General features: G+C 52.3%; 1 protein-coding gene across 2 annotated transcripts; it reads right to left on the minus strand.

Moving 5' to 3' along the window:
* Nucleotides 1–536: 536 nt before the first annotated feature.
* On the minus strand, nucleotides 537–16,509 carry CLEC2L (C-type lectin domain family 2 member L). 2 transcript variants are annotated; one of them, XM_063101409.1, is made up of 5 exons: nucleotides 16,317–16,509; nucleotides 6,689–6,763; nucleotides 3,586–3,752; nucleotides 2,608–2,708; nucleotides 537–648 (listed from the first exon to the last, which is right to left on the minus strand). In XM_063101409.1, exons 1-5 carry the CDS (start codon nucleotides 16,507–16,509, stop codon nucleotides 537–539), a joined length of 648 nt encoding a protein of 215 aa, XP_062957479.1. The 2 variants fall into 2 exon arrangements, with proteins under 2 accessions (XP_062957479.1, XP_062957480.1); XM_063101410.1 differs by lacking the exon at nucleotides 6,689–6,763.
* Between the last annotated feature and the right edge of the window lie 1,294 nt (nucleotides 16,510–17,803).

Below are 17,803 nucleotides of genomic sequence, written 5' to 3' on the forward strand. Positions count from 1 at the left end.
CCCTGCCTGAGAACCCCGGGCAAGGCAAAGAGGGCGTCGCAGGGCCTCGGGCGCTGGGCAGGGCTGGTCAAGGCGAGGGGAAGCCTTCCATGCCCACCACCCCCAGCAACCATGGGGAGACCACCGCTGAGGGGTGGGCCTGCTGTGCAAACAGAAACGCGTCTGTGTCAGCCCCTTCCTTCCCAAAAGCACCAGGGCCGCAGTGGGGAAGGAACGCTCCAGGCAGGGCCAGGAGGGACTGTGGGGTGGCTAAGGTGGACTCTGAGCTCGAGAGGGGACTGCGTATGTGAGTGCGTGTGCATGTATGTGTATGGGGGACAAAGGCCTATGCTTCTTAGCATGTGGGATTTAACTCCTGAGCCACAGGACCTGCCTGAGGACAAAGGAGACCAGGATCCAGGCACTCAGAACTCTGGGGCCTGGGAGAGGGGCCCAGGCTTTGCCTTGGAGAGGGCTGGCGGCTCCATTGGAGGCAGGTCGCAGAGGGCATGCCTACCCCATGCCTGGATGGAGGGCCGCTGCTGGCCGGACCCACCTCACGTGTAGGCCATCTTGCTGCACACCCAGGGCCGGGTCATCAGACACTCCGTGGACACCAGCCTGGTGGGCTCCACGAAGACACACTCCCCCGGGCCTGAGACGGTGAATCTGTACCAGAAGAGAAGAGACCAGGCGCTCATGACTTGGCACATGTGGCCCAGCGCCGGGCAGAGAACCTGTGGCCTGCCCCTACCTCACTTCATCTCTGAAGCAGACTTCTAGGACATGCGGCCCCAACAGACCTTTCTAGCTTGGCCTCCCCTTGTCTTCCTACTCTGTGCGCTGTGGCTCCAGCCATCCCCAGATGCCCCATGGACACTTCCTGGATACACCCTGCACTGCCCCATCCTGTTTCCCATCCTTCCAGGGTCGGCTCACACATCCCAGACTCCATGGTACCCAGTTCAGGACCCTCCACCCACCCTCCCTCCCCACAGCACCCTGCCTGCATCATGGGGCACCACTTGTCACAGCCTCCCAGGGGCTTGTGTCTGCCTGTCCCCACTGGTCCCCAAGACAGCCAGCTCCTGAACAGTGGGCTCAGTACCTCTGTCATCTTGGTTCTCTACAGTGCGCAGTGTCTACACACAGTAGGAGCTCGGTGGAGATGGGCTGAATTAAATCATTTTCACAGGTTGGGGGCGGACCGGCATAACCCCAATAGTGAACAACCACGGCTGCGCTGCCAGGACTTGGTTGGAATTTTGCATGGACCTGTTTGTATGCATTGGGTGGAGGGGGTACAGGGGTTCCCCCTGCCTAAAATCTCCCCTTTTGTGTCTCCGAGGCTTCTTCACCCTGATCTGATTCCTGCCAAGGCTGGAGCTGAGCTCTCACAAGAGAGGGCCATGAAGGACCCCGAGAGGGAGCACAGGAGGCAGGACCTCTTCAGTGTCAGAGAAATGTGGCCAGAGGCCCCTTGATTGCCAAGTAGTCAGCACTCCTGGGACCCCAGCCTCCAGGGCTTTGAGAGCAGGAAACTTCCGGAAGGGTGGGGAGAGGGGCAGAAAGTACAAGACTTCCTCAGCAGCTCAAAGAACAGACCTGGGATGGGGGCTGGCAAGGGAAGGCGAGAAGGGAGGGACACCAAGGACACAGTAAGGGGCAAAAATGAAGTGTGCTTGGGACTAAGGACAAGCAGCAGATGGGAAGGGCTGTCAATGTGCCCCTTGCCTCAGATGGAAAGGCGGCTCCTGGCCAGCTCTGGCCACCAGGAGGATCCGCGGCTGTCGGGTACCCTTCTGCTTATATCCTGCCTTGGGGACACTCGCATGTCATCATAGTCAGGTAAGAAGCTGTGGCCCCTCTCAGCAGGCACCTCCAGCAGCAGGGTCTGGACTAGAAGCTGAAGTTCTTGCTCCCAGTATGCACCTCCCTGCATTTCCCTAAGCCTAGACTGCCCCCCAACACACGGTCACCACCCCACTGCCACAGCCACACACCCACCACCCTGACCACTGACCATCGTCCCCACCGCACACCAGACCTGGCGTCCCACGCTCACGTCCACCACTGCTGCACACACCCCCACCACCTCAGCAGGGCCCCCTCCATGAGGAGGTGCTTTCTCTAAGAAAATGCTCATGGGTGCCTGTATTCAGGTCAGCGGCGATGCTCAGGTGGCATGTGTCTGCCCGGAACTGGGGCTCCATCTCCCACACTCCCTTGCGGCCAGGTGCAGTCACGTGACTCAGTTCTGGCCAATGCGGTGAAGACGTCCAGGGCACGCCCTCCCCTTCCTCTTTCCCCTTCTCTGGCTGAATGGGATGTGGAGGAGCCACCCTGAGCCATGCTGCATAGCTGGGGGAGTCGCTGATAGAAAGAGCCGGGGCCTGACACCACGAAGCTCCGATGGCCTCATGGAGCAGAGCCACCCAACCAGGCTGGACTTTCTGGGGGAGAAAGAAGTAAAGGCATTTTCATGACTGGGTCACACACCGCTGGACCTAGAGACGAGCATCTCTAACTAGCACAAAACCAAGTGTTTCTCTCTGAGAGAGCTGAGTCCGGGGGATGAAGCCTTCCCCAGTCTAAGCTCAGTGGCCAGAAGATAAAGCCTCAGCTCACGTGTCTGGATCAAATGGGTCCCCATTGACCCAGTGGAATTCGTCCCCAACTCTGCGCAGTCCAATCCAGGGCTCCCTCCGTGTGAACTTGAACATAAATTCCTGCACGGAGGAAAGAGGGAAACCTCAGAGTCAGAGGCAATCTCCTGACCGCTTGTACACGCCAAGACGAAGTTCAGCTTGGGAGATTCTCACTGCGTCCCGGAAGTGAGGAGCCAGGGTTACAGAATCCCCTGCAGTCATGCTGCCGGAGCTGCGGCTCAGAGCTGCTCAAAGACCCACCAGCAGTTGCCTCTGACAGCCTGAAAGGGCCCTGGCTCTGGTGAGCATGCCCACTGGCCCAGGGAGCCTGCACAGGGCTTGTCCTGCTAGCTCAGCAGTCCCAGCATGCCAGCATTCCTGATTGGGGATTGCCCACTCAGTGGATTATCTGGGACAAATGTCAATGCTCATGGCTTGCCCTACCTGCATACTTCCGGGACTTTCTCTGCAGAAGGGGGATATCATACTGTGTATCCAAGACAGTGATTTGTAAATTATCTGCTATTTAGGATTGCAACACCACTGTTAACCTCAAAAGCCAAAATAGCCAAGAGAATCACTAACTGTGTTTCTTTCACTTTTCTATTGATATAACTGTTTGGGGTGTTAAATGAGGGAGCACGTCCTGATTTTGACAATGTTTTTGCATTTCACAAGTGCATTGATAATTTGTAACTCTTATACTTTATAATACTGAGTTTAGCTCAGCCAACCAGCCTTGGACTGAAATAAGTGGCCGTGACAATGTGAGTAGAAACAAGAGCCACTCACTGACCTGCTCAGACCTCAGGGTCCATCTGTACACCCCATGCCTGTGCAGCAGCTTGGGTGGCTCTGGAGACATGTCACGGGGGACACTGCATCCCTGGGGTATGGCTCTCCCCTTAGTGTTGAGGGTGGGGTGCTGAGGGAGCCCCCCAACCCCAAGCGCACTCACCAGCTCCTTCTGGCTCTGAATCACAGCCAGTGCGGCCTCGTGGCTGTGGCAGTACTGCCTGCCCGTGTTCCAGTCTCTCTGTTCCTCAGAAAAGAAGTAGCACTTCCTTCCATACAGCAGCCAGTCCTCCGGACAGGGGGCTTCACACTTGATACAGCCCTTGGATGCTGCAGCAGGGAGAGAGGCTTCAGCATTCACCGGTGCCCTGGCTACCACCTTGCCTCCCCCACCCCTCACCCCCAGAATCCCACCACTCCACTTCCTGCAGAATTCTCCTTCCACCTGCCTCGACTTTGGTGCCTTTCAGTGACACTGCTGATGTGGCTGTCTTCTCGACTAAGCGCCTCTCACACTGCCTGGTGGTAAAAGGTTGGCAACTGAATGAATGAGAAAGGGGAACTTGGGAGGCTGGCAGCAGCATTGCCATGAGGGGACGTTAACAGCAGGTAGCCCCTGGTTTAAGATCTTCTCTCTCTCTGCATTCCCCGAGGCAGGGAGCCCCAGAATCAGATTGAGAAGAGATCTGGAGGCCGTGTGTCCTCTCTCTCCAGCCAGGTAGAAACCGTCTGCAGGATGGACAGGCAGCTCTCGTGAACCATGCCCTCCCTTGTTAGCTAACTAGGCAGCCACTGAATTGCTGGAAAGTTGTTTTTAAATGTCAAGTCCCAACCTGCCTTCCTGTGACCTAGACTTACTGGTCTAGGTTCTGCTCTCCAGAGTGACCCAAAGCAAACCCATTCCATCTTCTACCTCCTACCTGAAGGACACCAGGCCCCCCTCATCTGGACTTAAACAGACTCCATCTCTTCCAGGATTCCATGCAGAAAATGCTCTCCATCCTGCCTGCTCACTGCAGTGTCCCCACATTACCACCAGGACAGACCAGAACACATCAGAGGCGGCTCTACTAGCAGCAACAGTGACCACTATACCATCTTCCAGTTGTCATGGACTCTCCAGTCTGCTTCAATGAACAGAATCTGTGGATATGTGCACTTTTCTGGGAAGGAAGCTCAGAGCTGCCGTCGGATTCTCAAAGGGCATCCTTGCCCAAATGAATTGAGCCAAACTTCTAGATTGTTTTCATATGACCTGTTTCCAAGCCAGGTCTCCCTGGTGAGCAGAGCATGTGTAAATCACATTTAAATCCAAATGCAGAAACTTGTAGTATTTCTTCTGCATTTATCTCATTTACTTTGGCTCAACATTTGAGTCTTTAAAGGTAAATTTTAATCTTGATTTTTTTCCCCATCTGTCATATGAAATTGTGTCTTTGGAGTATGTCAGCTGCACATTCCATAAGGATACTTTTGTTCATTTTCATGCAAGTGATTGATTAAAACCTAGACCAGAATGCTCAATCCCTGGGGATCTACAGCCACATGGACACTGACCAATCAATCAACTCCCTAAGCATATCTGTTCAATAAGACACAAGTCCACTTGGGAGTAGTGACCACGGCGTGACCACATTTCAGCTGCTCTTCCACAAGGACCTCCTAAGAGGCTCTGTTGTCCTTTATTGAAATCACAATCTGCTAAGTCTGCACATTGCCCTGGCCTCCCAACCTAACGATAGGATAAAAGGGAACTGATTTAATTTGTAGTAATTATTCTATGTGAGTCTAAGCTGGGCGCCGTGGTCGCCATAGCCATTTCTAAACATTCACAAACCTCCTGTTTATCATATGAGCCCTATGGCGGAGCATTTGGTAGGAATTGCATTGTCGGTGGACTTTTTCTCCATTTCAAGGAGTCCACCTCTGGTCTTATGGTGCTTCTCAAAGCTTAGAGACAGAGGAACTGAAATCACTTTTGCAAACCCTTCAGAATCTACAAATGCTTCGACTTGAATCTCTTGCAAGTAGCCAGATTCCCTGTTCATATAGCCTCACCTGTCCTTTTCTATTTGTTCGACCCTTTCAGTCCCACACACCACTCCATGTTTCTGAGCCCTCTTCCCCTTAGAGTGTTCTGTCCCTTTGATGGGGTCCGGAATATACCACCCCAAAATATGCCACTTTGGCATAAGGATCATTTTGAGCTGAAGGCAGTTAAGAATCAACAGATGTGGGAAGAATTCTCTGCCCTCCCCCCGTCAGCCTAAAAGCAGGGCATGAATTTCCTTTTGAGGAAGGTGCTGTCCCACCCCCATGCCCAGCTCCAGACTCCCCTTGTCCTCACACCCCACCTCATACCAGAGAGGGAACAGTGACTTACCACTGAAGACACCAAGGAATCAACACCAAGAATAGTTTGCATCAACAGACCTTACTAAAAGAGACTTTATCTTCCCTTTCCCCATATATTTCACAGTTACTTCCCTACAATTTATCATCCCTTGAACCCCAGACACTCTTCCCTTTGTTAAAAAGGTACATAGCCCCTGAGTCTGAATGCATCTTTGAGTTTCGCTTCTTTTCTGTGAAGTCCCATGCACATAAATATTAATAAAAATTGTGTGCATTTTCTCCTGTTACCCTACAACTATCTTTGACAGTTTAATTTGCAGTCCCCTGGTACTGAACATAAGAGGGTAGAGGAAAAGCTTTTCTTCCCCAATACCCTCTACTTCCTGATCTCTGGGAAATTCCTGTTCATTCTTCAGGGTTCAGCATGCGTGTTTCCCACTCTGCAAGACCACCATGCACAATACTCCTATGACAGCACTTACCCCTGGACAGAGAAGTCATGCTCATTTTTTTTTTTTCATCCCTAGCACTTAGTGCAGGGCCAAACACACCGAACTCAGTAAATGTTGAGTGAATGTGATTTCTAAAGGCCCTTATCCCCAAACCGTCTTCTCCAAGAAGTGTGGTCTGCCCAACCTACCCCAAGTTTGTTCTTAGTTCTCACAGCATTTACATCATAATACTTAAGTAACGTCTCTACCTGCATGGCCTGACGAAGAGGACATGTATAGTCAATGTGCGAATATTATTTTAGGCTAAAATCTCATCAACAATGAACACTATGCTTTCTATTTACTTTGTCCCCCACGGAATTCCCGGTATGTCTAGAATCTTTCTTTATTGAATTACGTGTGCTTTTGCTAAGGTGTGTTCCAACGCACTTGCATAAATGCCCTGACATGCATGCTCACCCAAGATGCTCATCACCACCAGGATGGCGAACAGCAGGACAGCGATGGCCCCCAGCAGGAGACGCGTGGTGGTGTCTGAGGAGAAGAGAAAGGGGTTCAGTACCCGCCCTCCCACCCGCGCAACCACCAATCCCTGCCACCAGCCCCAGCCCTAGCAGTGAGAAACCGGAGCGGTGGAGCCCAGCCAGCTGGGTTGTAACAAGCCCTCCAGGTAATGCTGAAGTACCTGAGAGTCTGAGAACCGCTGTTCTGGTTCTGCCATGTCCCTGCTTGAAACCCTCCCTGCAGGGCATCCACTGTCCACAAACTCCTGTGACTGTCAGAGCTTTCCCTTGACTCTCCTGCTGCTTCTCTACCAGGTTTCAGCCAGGCGGCCTCCTCGAAATGCCCTATTCAGCCCTCGTAGACCTGCGGCTGGGTATTTGCTCCTGAAGTCCTCCCCCTGCCCCGGCACCTCTTGAAATCCTGCCCACTTCTACACCATCGTCCTCTTCACGAGACCTTTCCTGGTCCTTTGGGTTCTCCCTTTTTAATTTTTATGTATTTTTTTGTTATTAGTTAACATTTTTATTTTATATTTAATGAAGAAACCCTTTTAGACTTTAGACACAGGGGTTTTTTAATGTATTTTTTATTGTGATAAAATATACATAACTTAAAATTTGCCATTTTAACCATTTTTAAGTTGTTCAATTAGTGGCATTAAGTTCATTCACAATGCTGTACAAACATCACCACTGTCTGTTTGCAAAACTCATCTTCCCAAACAGAAGCTCTGAACCCATTAAACAATAACTCCCCCCACCCCACAGCCCCTGGCAACCAACCTTCTACTTTCTGTCTGTATGAATTGGCCTATTTTAGATATTTTATAGAAGTGGAATCATACAATATTTGTCCTTTGGTGTCTGGCTTACTTCACTTAGCATATGTTTTCAAGGTTCATCCACATCGTTGCACATACCAGAACTTCTTTCCTTTTTGTGGCTTAGTAATATTCCATTGTATGTGTACACCATATTTTGTTTATCCATTCATCTGCTGATGGACACTTGGGGTGTTTCCACTTTGGGGCTATTGTGATTAATGCAGCTATGAACATGGTGTACAAATATCTGTGAGTCCCTGCTTTTAATTCTTTGGGGTATGTGCCTAGAAGTGGAGTTGCTGGATGATATGATCATTCTGTTTAACTTTTTGAGAAACCTCCGAGCTGCTCTGCACAGCGGCTGCACCGTTGTAGGCTCCCACCAGCAATGTACAAGGGTGCCAGTTTTTCACATCCTCACCAACATTTGCCGGTTTTCATTTTTTTTATTATAACCATCCAGCAGGTGTGAACTCCCTTTAACATTTTTTGGGGGAGGCTGGCCAGTTAGCTCAGTTAGTTAGAGCACGGCCTTTATAACTCCAAGGTCATGGCTTCAGATGCCCAGACCAACCAACTGTGGGAAGAAAAAAATTTTTTTGTTTGGGCTTTTTAACCACCTTAACCATTAAGTGTACTGTTAAGTACAGCTACATTGTTATGCATCCCTTTCTTAATTTTAAGTGTTTTTTTAAAAATCAAAATTAGGTATAAACATAGATGAAAACACAGCACCTCCACAGACCAGTGCTGTAAACTGTTACTTATCCATGATTATATAAGAGGAAGAATTAGCAATTCAGCATTACACGGACCTCCAAGTGCATGATCGTGTTTCTAATAATTCATTTGTTTGTATTTTACAAAGGATTTTGGGGGAAAAAAACTGTTTTCTTCATCAAGGATAGCCTGAAAAGCACAGATTTAAAGAATGAAGAAATTCTAAAAGGCTTCATTTAAAAAATAGTAATAATGACATTACCCCTCCCCCAGAGCCAATCACTTTCCATGCTTTTAGCTGACTTTTTCTGTATTACCTCCAAATCTCTAACTACCGTGTATATGTCAACACTCCTAGACTTTTCCATTTTAAATATCATTTATTAATTTCCCACCCTAATGATGAAGACTTAATTCTCTCTGCATTACCATCCCACCCTAACCACTTACTGCCTGCCCTCTCAATATCACAGTTTGTGTAAGATGGGTAATTTGGTGATATTTCATATGACACGGTAAAAGGTACTTCCAGCAAAGCCATGCAGTGTGTTATGGTCACTTCATTTCTTTTTTTGTTGTTGTTGTTGTTATCATTATTTATATTTATTATCGAATCTGCTCATAACAGTTCCTGTTGTGAGACATAACCTCAAGAGACAAGTGCTAGGACCTGGCTGGGGGATCAGAATCCACGAGGAGTCTCCTGTGTGGTCATGTGGTCACTTCATTTCTGCAGAATGCCTTGTTTCCCTGTTAGTTAATCATGGTCTTCTTTTACCTTTGCTTAGCCTTCTGAGTGTTTATCATTTCTTCAACCCCAAAGCTCCTCTTAGATGAGACTGACTCAGGAATTCTATTCAACCTTTGTCTTAGCTCAGGCTGCTATAACAAAATATCATAGACTGGGTGGCTTAAACAACAGACATGTATTTCTCACGGTCCTAGAGGCTGGAAGTGTGAGAGATCAGGTGCCAGTATGAGTGGGTTCTGGAGAGGGCTCTCCCCCTGACTTGCATACAGCCACCCTCCCACTGTGTCCTCACATAGCAGAGAGGAAGTCTGCAGTCCCTTCCTTTTTTTATAAGGACCCTAATCCCATCATGGGGGCCCCACCCTCATGACCTCATCTAAACCTAATTACCTCCCAAAGACCTCCACCTCCTTAACACCATTGCATTGGAGGTTAGGACTTCAACATATGAATTTTGGGAGGACACAAAATTGCAGCACCTAACAGCCTTCTTAAAGAAGTGTCTCCTGGAACCACTGATCTGCTCCAATCTGCCTGGCTCCCTTCTAAGTCCAGCTGCCAGCTGGGTCTCCCTGCACCAGCAGCCTGAGGATTTCTTTGCTCCTCTCCTGGGTTGGCTCTCCCATGCCTTCTCTCCCATGTCTTCCTCTTCCTCGGTCTACTTCATCTCAGTGCAGCACATCCTCCAGTGGCTGCCTGAGAAAGGGTATGACAGACCCACTGCACTGCTCCACTCCTCAGGCCCCCTCCTCACTGCATTCTTGGATGGATGTGACCCTGCAGCTGTGAACTCAAAAGCCTGAGTGTTACGGATTGGAAATAATTGTCCTTCAGAATTTTGAAGGCATCACTTAACTGTCTTCTAGCTCTGGTGTTGATTTTGAAACATCTAGATCCATTCTCACTCGTGATCTTTCTAATTTCAAATGTTTAATTTTTTCTCTCTGGAACTTTTTGGGATCTTTTCTTTATCACACAGTGATTTAAAATTTCATCACGCATGCCATGCCTTGGTTTGGGTCTGTTTTCTCCTTAGTAGGCAATCAATGGACCCTTTCAATCTGAAAAGTCAGGTCCTTCAGTTCCAGGAAACTTTAACGATATCATTGATGATGTTTTTTCCTCCATTTTCTGTTTCTTTCTGGAGGTCATGTTCTTCAGATGTTGGATCTCTTGGATTAGTCCCCCAAATTTCTCATCTTTTTCCCCCTCATATTTACTATCTCTTTGCCTTTTTTCTCTGTTTCCTAGAAGATTTTCTCAGCTTTATCTTCCTACTCTTCTACTGAGTTTTTCATTTACATGATTATATTTTTAATTTCCAAAGTTTTTTGTTTTTGTTGCTGCTATTCTATGAATTCCCGCTCTTAAAGCATCCTATTCTGATTTTAATGATGCAATATTTCCTCTTATCTCTTCTTTCTGAAGATGTTACTAATACTTTCGGGGGTGCAGAGAAGAGGTGGGCAGGAAGTTTATTCCTCCCTGTATAGCCTCTGCTTCCTCCTTGTTGCTTTTTCCCTGCTCATTTGTTTAGGTCTCTAGCTTCCATATTAGAGACTTTCCTCAGATGTCTGGGGATCTTCGGTTATTTGTTCATGATAAGGTGGGAAGACTAAAGAGTTCAGCAGAGCCTCTAAGTCTGTGGGTGGGGCTTATTAAGTGTGGGGGACAGGAAGAGTGTGCCCCACACTGGGCTGATCCTTGGGGCTCTGAGTGCTAATCTCAGATCTTTCCTCTGTGATGGATCAGAGTGCCTGGAGAAGGCTCTTCTGTTTTCCCTCCTGGAGAGTAGAAGCTTGGCTGGGGGAGTCTGTCCTCACATTCAGTAAGGAAATGTTGACTTCATTGCCTCGGGTTCCTGCCAGCGCTGGGGAGAGGCTGCATAGAACAGAGACCTAAATCCTTCTTAAAGATATTTTCAATCAGTTCTCCTGTTTTCAGTCCCATCTTCACCCACTGCCACCAATCCCTGAGCCTTGGGGACATCCCGTGTACTCAGGTGGCTCCCCTGCTTCCTGAGCTTTCTCGGGTGGGTGAAGTCAGTCAATGCTCCCCCATTTGCTCCCCAGCTCCCAATCATGTTGCCGTCGTCTTCTCTCCTGTTCTTGTTCTTATGGCCTTTTAAAGACCCCTTTACTGTTGTATTGATGGGTTTCTGAAGGGAAAGAGGATAAATGTATGTGCTCAGTGACATCTTGATCTGCAAGTCCAACACACATTCTGCAGTCTTTCCTATGAGCAAAGTCAATGAGGACAAATGACCAGGAGTCCTGGGTGTATAGCTCCAGGCACGGTAAAGTGGAGGCTCCAGCCTGCCCTAGACGCCCTGGAGGACTGGTCTGTTTCTGTGTCTGCTTTGTTGTCCTCTCTGGCAGCTTTGTCACAGGCTGATGGCCTGGAGCTGCCTGACAGCTGCCTGTGGCAAGTGAGCCGCACCGACCTCCTCGCCCTGCCTTACGCGCCTACTCGTCCTCTTCTCTGTAAGCCTGTGTGCACTGCGGATAAGAGCGTGGCATCTGAAACCACTTCACCTAGGTTCCAATCCCAGCTCTGCCACTTTCTAGATGTGTATGCACAGCAAAGTTACATAGCCTCTATTTTGTTCTACTTTCCTCTTCTTTAAAATGAGGTCATGATGGGACCTGCTTCTTCAAATTTTATGGGAGCTCAATGCCCAGCACTCAGAACAGTGCCTGGCATTGGTAGCACCATTTACTGTTGGCAACTACCATTGTGACAATGACAGTGATCAGCCCTGGCTCCTGTGGGGTAAGGACTGTGCTTTACTCACCTTTGGATTCCCTAAAATACGTCATGGTCATTGCCTGACATGTTACAGAACACCCACTGGGACTCAAAACATGTGAGGGGAATTAAGCTATACTGAATGACAACATCCTTGATCACCTTTAAATTCAACGGAGTTTGGAGGAAAGGCCACATGGGAAAGGGGAACCTGTACATGTGTCTCCAACGTCACCCAAATTGAGGCGCCTCTTCATTCTTCCATTGGGGTAGTTTCTCTAGATGCCGCACATGGACAGAGAAGGGACATGTCAGGAAGGCCCAACTCACTGTTCACTGTGGGTGGCTATGGGGTCGCACAATCCGAACAATGGTGCACCAGTGTCCTAGGGCTGCTGTAACAAAGGGCCACAAACCCGGTGGGTAAATGACAGGAATTTATTCTCTCACAGTTCTGAATGCTAGAACTCCACAATCAAGGTGTTGGCAGGGCTCTGCTCCCTCTGAAATCCATAGGGAATCCTTCCTGGCCCCCTCCTGGCTTGCTGATGACGTTTGGCATGCCCCGGCTTGCAGTGGCATCATCCCAATCTCTGCCTTCATCGTCATATGGCGTTCTCCGTGTGTCTCTGTCTTCATGGGACCGTCTTCTTATTATGAGAACAGTAATACTGGAGTAGGGCCCACCCTGCTCCAGTCTGACCTCATGTTAACTAATTACACCTGCTATGACTATATTTCCATATAAGGTCACATTCTGAGGTCCTAGGGGATGTCACTAGATCTCTTTTCATGGGTACACAATTCAACTTCCAACAAACATCTAACTCAATAACCATTCCTACTGTGCAATAGTCCATATTAGACGGAGTTTAAGGGTGAAGTTTATTTAGGTTTCTAGATGTGTGTGATTTAGCCTAATACTAGAAGTAAAGCTTAAAAAAGAAAAAAAAAAAAAAAAACAGTGACTCCCAAGCCCAAGGAAATCTCTCATCACTCTCACAGCTGCACCCCAAAAAAGGCCCACAACTGACATCTCTAAGCCATGGAGGTACAGCCTGGTGAGCATAATCTTGACTGCTAAAAAATATCAAACGTGGAGTTTGGTAACTTTTAAATTTTTAAGAGACTTTGCTAAATGCATGTGTGTGGTTTTGATCAGGAAGTTGTGGGTTTATGCCCAATCAAGAAACTTTCAACATTAAAAATTCAGAATCGGTGAGCACTGAAAAATCTATAGCCTGAGTTATGCAGAATCACTCTGTCCCCTTGTCCTTACCCCAGGCTACTTTACCCACTCCCATCCCCAGTGCCAGAAATATCCCCATCTCCAATCACTTCCAGTGTCTCCAGAGCCCAGGCAGTTGCTCTGGGTCACCTTTCCTAGCCTCTCGCCCCAGGCTGGGGCTGCAAGAAAAGTTCATATCCACAGGGAGAAGACTTGACCAAGGCAACTTCTGTTTTGCTTTCTATATATAAAGCTAATTATTCATCTAAGGAACGTCTTAAAGACATGGGCTCTCATCCCAGCTTCCTGACGTAAGAAGCTCTCCAATTCATTTAACCTGTGAGGAGTAAAAAATGTCTATCCCGGAGGTGGCAGGGGTGTCAGAGGAGCAGGGGAGGAGGGCCGTGTGCACAGGCAGCACAATTTGATGATCTCCAGATTGCCCCGCCAAGCCCGATGTCCTTGGTCACACAGGAAAGGGTAAGAGATTTTACAGCAGGAGGCCTTGTGGCCAGCCCTTAGGGGGTTTCATGTGTTAGTAACCAAGCTATGTCCTTGGGCAAGACACTCAGACTCTCTGTCTCAGTGTCCTCATCTGCAAAATAGATACAACCCTCACCAATGTCCTGCAAGGGTAGAGGGAGGATTAAATGAGATCACTATTGTGCCAGCCCCCAGCACAGGCAGGGCTGGCACACGGAAGCGCTTGATAACGTTCAGTGCGCGGTAATTAAGGGGCTTAGCCCCTCGGAGTGCTCAGCTTGGTAAAGTCAAGAAGGCCCCCATTTCTACCAGGACAGGTGCTAAACAGAAGCTGCAAAACTCCTGTGTTCCCGAAACTGGCAGATCCCTCATTCCATCCACAGCATGACATTGCAGGGACTCCAGCTTGGGGTAGGGAACGGACTCAGGGTAGGCAGACCAGCAGTCAAAGGATTTCAGCTGAGTAGCTGGACACCCATGCTCCCTGGGCTGCAGGAGGCCAAGTCCAGGGAGCCGGGAAGAGGAGTCACTGCACACACAGGCTACGCTCCAGGACCTCTGTGTGTGTGGCCCTGAGATGTAGAAATCATTACTGACTCAGCAGATGAGGAAACTGAGGCTCAAACAACTTGAAAAAGCTGCCAGCCCACGGCAGGAGAAGGAAGGGTCTGTCTCAGGTTTAGCAGACACTGTACCTCGCCACACTGTCTCAGCCCATCCTGGGATCTCTGCAAGGGCAGGGATGGACCCGGGACCTAGAACTGTGCCTTGCTGTTGTACAAAGAATGAATGAATGAATGTGGGAGACCAGTGCCAAGGCCAGTGCAGGGTCAACACGGCAGCAACCTGGAGAGAACCAGTCCTGGTCCACGAGCTCCCCTCTTCCGGTAGGAGATGGGGGCTTACAAGGGACACCCAGGAGACCCTCAGTGGATCAGCGAGGGGAGGTCCCTGGCAGGGAGTCAGACTCCAGATCCTAAAAGTCCTGTGGACAAACTCAATATGCCTGAGATGCTGAGCACTCAAGGTCCACAGGCCGTGAGGGTGAGACTGCTTCTGGGTGGACCAGGGGGAAGAGGGGCAGGAGTCACAGAGCAAGGCCAGCCAGGGAGACATGCCAGGACAGTTGAGACAGGGCAGGACCACAGGCAGACGCCGGGCATGGGAGTGGGCGAGACCCCTGCCCCAAGGGTCTCCGGGTGGTTTTCCTGCCCAGCGCACAGCCTCTCCTTCAGCCTCACAGGCAGATGTCAGCCCGGCCACAGCCGGCAGGAAGTACAAGGGGCCAAAGGCAGGGCGGGAGGTGGGACAGGACCCAGCAAGCAGGGGGCATTAAAAGAGGCCACACCACCCCGAAGTAGCCCTGACCACTGGGGTTAGGGTTGAGGTTAGGGGAGACCTTCCGAAATGCTCATGAATAAATGAATGAAGAAATACAGGCAAGACAGGGGAGCAACTTCGAGAAACAACTTGAGCAGGAGGGAAGCCTGGGGTCACAGGACAAATCCAACAGTGGACCAGGAGACGCGTCACAGAGAGGCGCTCGTCCACCTCTTTTCCACCGGGCTTTCCTCACCCCTCGGATCCTCCGTGACGGTCTTCCTCTTGGTGACACGACTTCTTTCCCTCCTTTGTCCCCAACCACCATCCCGTCACCCAACTTCTCCCCCAGAGTCTGCACAGCCCCTCCTCAGACAGCCCCTGGCCCACAGCCTCTGGGCCAAATGCTGTCCCTCCTCAGCAGCCCCTGACCTGCCTCAGCCCAGGAGCTGTCCCTCCCCAGCCACTCCTCACTGAACTCCAGCTCGGTCCCACCCCTCTGGGCCACCATCCGTCTTCCCAGGGCCCCTCCACAGCTCCTTCAGAACAGACCGCACTCCCTGGCAAGGCCTGGGTGGCCCTTCACCGTCTGGCCCTGCAGACTCAGGTCTCCGCACCCCGCCCGCCATGCCTGGACGCCAGGGCTCAGTTCCCCACATGGGGTAGGCTGGTCCTGACACCTGGCCCCTGAACACGTCCCTCCTTGGGCCTGGTGCACCCTAACCTCTCCTCTGCACACCCCCTAAGAGATCACCTACTCCAGGAAGTCCTCCCTCTCTGACACTTCCTTCCCAAGGATGGGTGATCCAGGCTCTGGGCTTCCTAGTTAATGATGCCCAAGTCCTCCCTGGCCCTTGAACTCGGGGTGCCAGCAGCACCCTGAGAAGCATCTGGGGTCAGCCCTCTCTCTTGCCAGCTCCGGCATCTCCCACACAGCACATCACAAACAGGCAACACGAGTCTGCTGAAGAGCTCAGGAACGTGTCATCTGTTCTCTTTGGTACTGGACCCCCGGCCGGCCGGGGTCGCTCCCTGAGCCAGTCAGCCTGGAGAGGGTCGGCGGGGCCCACGACCTCGCACGGGAGAGCCCCTCAGGGATTCTCCGTCCCAGGGCTTTGGCGCCATCTCTGGGGTCTCCAGCTTTTGTTACTTTGCCCAAAGCGGTTGCACAGCTGAAGATTCAGGCCGCCCTCGGACAGTGACCGTCCCCCTTCACGCACGAGGACACTAAGGCTCAGAGGATGAAGCTTGCTCCCAAGGTCAAAGAGTGAGTGAGCACAAAGGCAGGGTCACGGCGGGGACGAGAGGTGGCCCCCGGCTACCCTCACCCCACGAAGTGGCCTCTGACTGCCCTGAAAGGAACGAATCCTCCGGGTCCCAGCGCCTCGCTGCCGGCCCTCCCCTCCGGAGAGCGGCCAAGGTGACTCTGACCGCTCCGGGTCCCGGGTCCCGGCTGCGCGGGGTCCCGGCTGCGCGGGGTCCCGGGCCGGGCCTGGGGACGGGCGCTTACCCTCCAAGGCCGCCTTCCAGCTGGTGCTGCCCTCGTAGCCCGAGCCCGATCGCCGCAGCAGCCCCTCCGGGCCACGGCCCTCGGCCTCGGCGGGCGAGCGCGGCCTGGGGGCGGCGGGGGCGGGCGCGGGGCGCGGGCCGGGGGGCGGCGGCGGCGGCCGGGCCCGCGCGGGGGGCTCCCGGGCCGGCTCCATGCGGGGCGCTCCGCCGCGCCGCGCCCGCGCTCCTGCGCCGGGGTGCGGGGCCCAGCCCGACGCGCACTCGGCGCTCCGCGCGCCCCGCGGGCCCCCCACGCCGGCCTCGGAGGGCGACGGCCGCGGCGCTCGCAGGCCCGGGCTGAGCCCCGCTCCCCGCGCCGGAGCCTCCGCGCCGGGTCCCGCCGCCGCCGCCGCCTGCGCGCAGAGCCCGGCCCGCGGGAGGAGCGCGAGGCTGCGCGCCGGAGCCGGCAGCGCGCGGGGGGCGCGGCGAGCGCGGAGCGGCGGGACGGCGCGGGTCCCCGACCTGCCACCCGCTCCCTGGGCAGGAGGCCGGATGCTGCGGTGCGAGGGACGCCGTCCCGGAGCCAGCAGCCCCGGGCGCCGCGCCCCTGGCTCCACCTCCCAGCCTCCCGCTTGTCATCTGTGAAAATGGGCATGAAGTTGGCGGGGACGGCGCAGCGAGGCTCAAGGACGAGGAGCGGCTTTCCTCTGGCTGCCCCGGAGCCACAGAAGAGCGACCGGGGCTGTGACTTGGCCCCCAGACTCTTGACAAACGAGGGCAGCGTCAGGCGGTGAGCACAGACAGAGCAAAGGTCTAGGGACAAGCGGAGCAACGCTGCAGAGTCGACGTTTGTTGAGCATCTACTAAGCGCCAGGGGCTGTCACGTACATTAGTGACAACACCCCAGTTTACGCCGAGAACTGAAATGAAAGGGGACAGGGCATCTGCGGAGGCGCAGCGCGCAGGGGTGCGGTGGCCGCGTGTGTGGCTGCCGGGCGGGCTCCCTCCGCCTTCACTGGCCTCTGCTCACGGCAGGCTCCACGCCGCCGGCCCGAGCCTCCTCCCCTGCCCCAATCCCCCTGTTTCCTATCTCAGTCCACAGCTCCTTCTGCCCGCCCCCATCCAATCGGCCACCGACTCTTATGAATTCTCCCTTTTAAACCTGTAGTCTGCCCATTACTCTCCATTCCTGCAGCCACTGGCCAACCACGTGCCCATCCCACCTCTCGTCTGACCACAACAGCAGCCACCCAACAGGTCTCCCAGACGCCTCTCCTGCTCGGTCCCATCCAGTCCCCTCTCAGCACCAGAGGGATCTTCCTAAAGTGTGAACCTCACCACTCCCTCGGGGCTCCCTTTACCTGTGAGCTAAGACCAACCTTTCACAAGGCTACACAGTCCTTCATGACCTAAGTCCTGCTCCTGTCTCAGGCTTCATCTCCTTCTACCCCTTCCCTGCTAGCCCCAGACGCATGCAACTATGTTGTCACTTCCCTCCAGGCCCTTGAA

Source organism: Cynocephalus volans, chromosome 6, assembly GCF_027409185.1.
Source record: "Cynocephalus volans isolate mCynVol1 chromosome 6, mCynVol1.pri, whole genome shotgun sequence".
NCBI lineage: Eukaryota > Metazoa > Chordata > Mammalia > Dermoptera > Cynocephalidae > Cynocephalus > Cynocephalus volans.

Coding starts and splice junctions, on each gene's coding strand:
- CLEC2L (XM_063101409.1), bottom strand. CDS start 16,509: ATGGAGCCGGCCCGGGAGCCCCCCGCGCGGGCCCGGCCGCCGCCGCCG. Junction 3,753..6,688: donor GGTGGTGATGAGCATCTTGG/GTGAGCATGCAT, acceptor TCCCTGCTGCAG/CATCCAAGGGCTGTATCAAG. Junction 2,709..3,585: donor TTCAGAGCCAGAAGGAGCTG/GTGAGTGCGCTT, acceptor TCCTCCGTGCAG/GAATTTATGTTCAAGTTCAC.